Source organism: Capsicum annuum, chromosome 5 (assembly GCF_002878395.1).
Source record: "Capsicum annuum cultivar UCD-10X-F1 chromosome 5, UCD10Xv1.1, whole genome shotgun sequence".
NCBI classification, from domain to species: Eukaryota; Viridiplantae; Streptophyta; class Magnoliopsida; order Solanales; family Solanaceae; genus Capsicum; species Capsicum annuum.
In genome coordinates, this window is record NC_061115.1 from 152,758,319 (window position 1) to 152,765,037 (window position 6,719).

Consider the following 6,719-nt stretch of genomic DNA (forward strand, 5'->3'; position numbering starts at 1 on the left):
CTAAAATTACAAGGCCCAAGAGAAGCTAGTTTGGGCAGTTGGTCAACTAGTAGCTGAGAATTTATTTTTAAAGTTATTTATCAAGTTTCTTGTATCTACATTAAAGTCGATTAATTTAGATTTACAGTAGGGCTCATTCGAAGCGAAGCGTAGGAGTAACTCATAAAGTTATTATCATATTATGAGAGAAGGGTGATTGTTCAAGTTATAAAAACAATTGCAAAAATATATCCTTTTCAATTTTCATGCCTAACGAAAGTTTTAGTCGGGGCCCTTTTACAAAATAGAGCCACTCGGGGAATCACTCCCTGCCAAGACCCAAAAATAATCCTGTTTTGCCTGTCAACAATTTCCCACCACAATTTTTCATACACTCTCCTCGACTTGTTCACCTTCCTTCATTCCCTCTTGTCAAAGGACAATTCCTCACCAAATTAGTAATTCTCATGGACACTCTTCCTACATCAGTTTCTTCACTCACAGTTCCAAAGGCAAATTCCTCACCAAATCTCCGTAGATACTCTGCTGATTTCCACCATTTCAAGAATCCTTTTACTACATCATACCACTTCACTTTCCCAAAGCCAACCTCAATCTCAAACAAAACCAACTCTTTTACACACAGAAAAACTCCCAACCTCCCATTTTTAATCAAACAAACCTCCACCAAGCAACAACAAACACCTCATACAGTTCATACAAGAGCTTCAAGTGGCTATGCAGCAGCACTTGTAGACATAGCTAACACACACAACTCACTCGAAAAACTCGATAAAGACATGCGAAAGTTATCAAGAATGTTAAGAAATGATGCCATAAGTACTCTTATGAAAGACCCTTTTGTTGGAAATCAAGAAAAAGGGTATGTTGTTAAGGAGATATTGTCTAAGGGGAATTTCAACAAACATTTGGCGGGCGTAATGAAGATTTTGGTTGATAAGGGTAAAATGGGAATTTTGAATGAAGTGTTGATGGAATTTGAGAGGATTTATGATAAGCTTTGTGGGACACAAGTTGTTTTGGTTTCATCAGAGATGAAATTGGAGAAAGATAAAGTGTTGGGAATTGCTAAGAAGGTACATGAGCTTAGTGGGGCTGAAAGAGTGAAGGTTAAGGTGAGAAATTTGGTTGATGATGATAAGAAAAGGTCAAGATCCTTTGCTCTGCAATGACATAACTTTTGAACATACACCAGAAACGCTGGTTCAACATTTAGAGTTAGTGAATTCTGCTCTTTATGTACGTGTTGAGTTTAATGATTTTTATATGTATGTACGAAGATTATGTTTGTGTCTACATAATCAGAAACCTTTCTGGGTATTAGGTACATATATGTGATTGAAGTTATGAATGATGAAGAGCCAAAAACTGATACTTGAAAAAAAAAACAGCCTGGTGTATGAAGTATATATATCTTGCATTCACACAACATTAGGGGAAAGGGTTGTGTGCAAATAAGATGTAACCTAGGTAATCTACCTTGACACAAGCATTATTGCCCGATTCAATCCATGACAAACATAATTATATGAAGTGTTATCTCCATGCTAAGTCAATCTGGGGTTTGATTCCTTTTTTTTTACCTCTCCCCTTCCTCGAAGCTTTCACCCTTCTTTTTTTTGTTCCTTTGGCGACTTGAAGCCATAATTTTAGCATTGGAGTTGGAGGGCTTCTTAAAGCAATCCCCTCTTGTCAGTTTTGGTGTCCTTTCTTCATCCAATGCTATAGTTAACTTGCGAAGTTAGATAGCAAACAGGAGATGGGACAATTGCCCCCTCCTTATCGGTGTCGGATCTAGCATATACAGGTTCATCTGAATGAACTTCCTTCGTTGAAATATTACACAATATTATATTATTTATATATAATTAAAATTATTTTTTAAATAAATTTCATTTTTAGTCACTTAATTTTATATTCGTTACGCAAAAGTCACTTCTTTTTCATTTATTTCATCCATGGTCACTTAATTTTATATCTATTACGCAAAAGTCATTTTTTTTCATTCATTTTATCCATGGTCATTTAACTTTTACTCCGGCCATCACAAAAGTCACTATGACCTAATTTTACAATAATTTTATCGAAAAAATAATATGGCAACCTTAATTATTTATTAATTTTAATTTAAGTGAATATATAATATATTACTCATATCTTGACTTTTTTTATATGTGCACAACCTAAAGACTATTTACATAAAAAAAAAATTTGGTTGATATTTTTATGAAATATTTCATAATATTGCATTCATCTGTCAAAAAGGTGCATCAAAAAAAAGTGATGAACAAGATAAATTCTTCAAAACACATAAAATAAAAATACATGTATGTTATTATTTTAAAAAAAAAAAATTATTTTAATTCTTTGAAGATAAATCAACATACTAAAGATAGTTTTAAAATAATATCTTTTTAATTGTGTCATTGAATAAGTATTATCAAAATTTGTACAAATAATGTTATATTAATGTACAGTTTTGTTAATAAAAATTATAAAATATAATTACTTTGATAGATAAAGAAATTATAGGATATCTAATTTTTATATTTATTAATTAAACAATATGTAATTTATCAGAAATTGAATATTATAATAAAAAATTTTAAGAGAATTAATCGATTAGTCAAACAATTAAAAATACAAAGAAAAACTCAATAAATAGAGTAGTTTATCATATTATTATGATATATTGAATGTAAAGACTCAAGTGGCAAAAAAAAATGTATGAAAAAAAAATTATCAACTACATGTCACAATTTTAGAGGGAGAAAAACAATTTAATCAAATACATGCCATAATATATTAGTGAAAAAATAATTTACCAACGCATGTCTCAACTTTAGAGGATTTTAAGAATATATAATAAGTATAATTTTATTTCATAAAAATATTAATCAATTTTTTTTTATTAAAATGGTCTTCATTAAGTAATCTAATCTATTAAGAAATTGGTATTCTTTCATTAAATAATCCATAAGGAAAATTGGATTATGCATATGTAAAAAGGATTAAGATATGAGTAATATATTATTTATTCACTTAAATTAAATTAAGAACTAATTAAGGTTGTCACATCATTTTTTTTATGGAATTATTATAAAATTCGGTCATTGTGACTTTTGTGATGGTCGAAGTAAAGTTAAATGACCATGGATGAAAGAAAGGTGACTTTTGCGTAATAAATACAAAGTTAAGTGACCATGGATGAAATGAATGAAAGGAAAGTGACTTTTGGATAATAGATACAAAGTTAAGTGACCTTGGATGAAATTTACTCATTATTTTTTATGTATATATTGTATATGTTGAACACCCTTCAGCTAGTTCGTGTGTACACTTTCGAACCCCCTTAATGAACTTCCTGGCTCCGTCATTGCTCCCTATAGTGTAGTGTTGTTGCATTGCCCTTTGGTTGACCTTATTAATATTAGGGATGGCAATGAGGCGGTGCGGGTGCGGGACGGTGCGGGTTTTAAGTTATGTGGTGCGGCTGCGGGTGGGTTAAAGTAATTTGTTTTTTAAATGGTGCGGTGCGGTGCGGGTTCTGGGTATATGCAGGTTTAAATTAAAAAAAGCTAAAAATTAGTATTATTCTCGTGAATATACCTAAAATTATATGTATTCTTTACTTAAAATTTTATGATATTTAAAACGACGTGTATAACACTACAAATAAATAATTTTATAGTTTTTTTAATATCTCTATTCATTTTAATAAAAATATGGTATTTGATCATTACTTGTACACATAATACTTTTTAATAATTTCTTAGTGAAAAGTGAAATAATAGAAATTAGTTATTATTTCCTAGTTGTAGATTTGAAAATATTATGATTTTTAATGAAGTTATAAACTTTTCAAAAAACAAAAAAAATAAAAACATGGGATGGTGTAGTGCGGTGCGGGTATGAGTGTAGGGTGAGTTTATGCGGGTTTAAAGGTGATGCAATGCGGTGTGGTTTTGAAACTTGCGGGTTTAGAAAAAACCCGCACCGCAACTGCACCATTGCCATCCCTACTTATTATGAAGTTATGTCAGCAGCTAGTCTATGAGTGTATCAACAACTTTGTGGCTTAGGTCACGGATTTGAGTCCTATGCTAGACGAATTAAGTTTAATATTTAAATGGAGAAGATCGAGGAAGTGAACTTATGAGTTTCCAAGACTAATTAGTCCTAAAGATTTGCTCCAAGAAGATTTTTTCGGTATTAAAGAATAACCATTACAAATTCTCGTTCCAACAGTATCCAACTAAGAGTAATGTGTCGAAGTCTGAGGTCTAACTACTCATATCAAACTGAATATTCAATTGAGATCATTCTTGGTACAAAAGAACGATAAAAGTAAGTTTTTTAGTCCGTTTCTCCAACCCCCAAGCTAGCTCATAAAATTTCACTATTGAGGATCTTCGAGATCTTAAGCATTACAGATTCGTTTCCTTTACAATGAGAGAAGATACACATGAAGCCTCATTTCGGAATTTTTTTTTTCTTTTTTTATTTTTTGGCTTTAAGAATCCCCCTTGCTTCACGCCTTCTTCTGTGATAAAGAAAATGCTTTTTTTGTTTTGCTTCTCTTAATTCAGAAGGTCTGTGGTTATTCTTTTAGCAAGATAGTCAGAAAGATTTTGCAATAATTTGATATAGAGTATCATATATTCATTTTATTAAACAACAAAATCAAATAGAAACTGAAGCACATTAAAGTTTTATTTATCAAACTCCTGATATTTACAACACATCTGGATGAATTTATACTATCCAAGTCATGTTCATAAAACCTCTGCTATCAATTTTCCTTGACAATCTTAAAGTTCTCAAGAACAAATTTTCCTTCTTTATACTTTTGGGTTTCATCATATGCTCTTACATATTTCCATCCCAAAACTTCCCCACAATCAGAGCATTTAACATCTGCCACGGTATGCAAACCAGTCATTAGCTGCCGGTCCTCCTTCGCCCCTATCACTATATTCATGGCATGAGTAAATAAATAAGCTCTCCCTGTTCTTGCCTGTCTTTTACAACATAGTTATTGTGTCATAAACAATGAGGATATAACATGGGTTTTATGTGTTCAATAGAACTCAATAATTTTTTAAATAAAATATAGATGTGCGTGTACGTAAAAGTCGTTTAATTATAAGTGCAAATAATAGACTTCGAACCCGTAAATCAAATAAATTGTGGTAGAATTCTGAAATCGAACTCATAAACTTCATATTTTGAGTCCGCCTCTAAAACTCATAATTGCAAAACTATAATTCGTATAAGAAAGGGGGATGCAACATAGTAGTACCGGGTTCATCTAAACCTCGCCTACTTTTGATTCGGAGAATAAATTTGTCTAAAAAATCACTAAACTTCACGAACTCATAACTTTATACATCGAGTTCAATACTATGAACTTTAAAGAATGAGCTCATAGGTTCTCAATCCAGGCGGAGAATTTGAGTTTATGGATTTAAAATTTCAAAAAATAGCATTAAAGTACTGAATAAATTATGTATTCATATTAAGTGATTTTCTTAACACAAATGTAACAGAATCTAGTGATTTTCTCTCAAGCTCCCCCTGAACATAAAAACCTAAGCCTTCACCCCTAATTGGAATCATTTTAAGTTCTCCCATCGAAGAAGAAAAAAAATTAAGAAAGCTTGAGATTGATTAAGAGAAAAATCATAACCTGAAAATTTTTGGAGACAATATCATCATGAAGAGCAACGCGATTTCTGCATTTACAACAACTATATATCCTTGGACCAACAACTCCTTCCATATATGTTGAAAAATTGAATGTCTCTAGAAACAAGAACAAGAGGATCAGTAAGCAAAAGATTTGGTTAATATTAAATGAACTAATATATAGAAAAATTAATTTCTTGTTGCTTGAATCAAAAGCTTTCATCAAGTTGGCTGGCATCGATAATTAGACGGAAATTGAGATGAAAGTGAAGGAATTAATAGGAAAATGAAATGCTTGATTGAAGATTAATTGTCAAATTAACAAGTAGCAGTAGACTGCAAGTGCAATCAACCAATATTAGATAAAATAGTTAGGTGTTGATAAGGATGGAATTCACTATTTAGTTGTCCCCTTGATTTAGAGATAATCTTATGATTACTTAATTAGTCATTATTATTATTATATATCTTGTGAGGCAGTAATAGCAACTATACTGGGGGGAATGGACCGACACCCACCCCCTCTCCTACTGTTGGATCATGTCAGTAAATAGGGGAAAGGACAAAAATAACACCTAAAATTAAAATAATTTCATAAAATTAGCACCTAAATTTAAAAATTTGGTAAATAACCACTAAGCACAGTGTTTTCTTTAGCCGTTGCCTTTGCTAGGTTGTGTGATCCAGTAAGAGCGTATGGAGTTTTAAGAACGTACTTGTAATACTGCAAACACAATCATGTCCCTCATAAAGCACATGTTCCAGAGCACTAATGGAAAAACCATTATCTTAGAACTAGATTTTTATTCTTTTTAAACAATTGAGTAATTGTTTTTTTTTTTTAGATTATTTTGCATTCATCAATATTATTAAAATAACATACTATTTGTTTTGTTTAGTTTTACTTATTTATACAATAAAATACAATGCCATATACTTTTAATATAATACAATTGTTAAAGATATATATTTATATATAATAATGATACAGTTTCTATATATATACACATTCTATATAATAATTATAGCAT

General features: G+C 30.9%; 2 protein-coding genes across 2 annotated transcripts; one reads left to right on the top strand and one right to left on the bottom strand.

Moving 5' to 3' along the window:
- The first annotated feature begins 213 nt into the window (after nt 1-213).
- Nucleotides 214-1,556, top strand: LOC107870894 (ATP synthase delta chain, chloroplastic). The gene has a single exon (XM_016717585.2). It carries the CDS (start codon nt 447-449, stop codon nt 1,170-1,172), a length of 726 nt encoding a protein of 241 aa, XP_016573071.1. The 5' UTR covers nt 214-446; the 3' UTR covers nt 1,173-1,556.
- A 3,132-nt stretch (nt 1,557-4,688) lies between these two features.
- LOC107872516 (protein yippee-like At4g27745) lies at nt 4,689-6,122 on the bottom strand. The gene is made up of 2 exons (XM_016719182.2): nt 5,690-6,122; nt 4,689-5,017 (listed from the first exon to the last, which is right to left on the bottom strand). Exons 1-2 carry the CDS (start codon nt 5,924-5,926, stop codon nt 4,793-4,795), a joined length of 462 nt encoding a protein of 153 aa, XP_016574668.1. The 5' UTR covers nt 5,927-6,122; the 3' UTR covers nt 4,689-4,792.
- Between the last annotated feature and the right edge of the window lie 597 nt (nt 6,123-6,719).

Excerpts from the sequence above, each read along its gene's own strand:
- LOC107870894 (XM_016717585.2), top strand. The coding sequence starts at position 447 with ATGGACACTCTTCCTACATCAGTTTCTTCACTCACAGTTCCAAAGGCA.
- LOC107872516 (XM_016719182.2), bottom strand. The coding sequence starts at position 5,926 with ATGCCAGCCAACTTGATGAAAGCTTTTGATTCAAGCAACAAGAAATTA. Across the intron at positions 5,018-5,689 it reads TTGTCTCCAAAAATTTTCAG|GCAAGAACAGGGAGAGCTTA; the intron begins GTTATGATTTTT and ends TGTAAAAGACAG.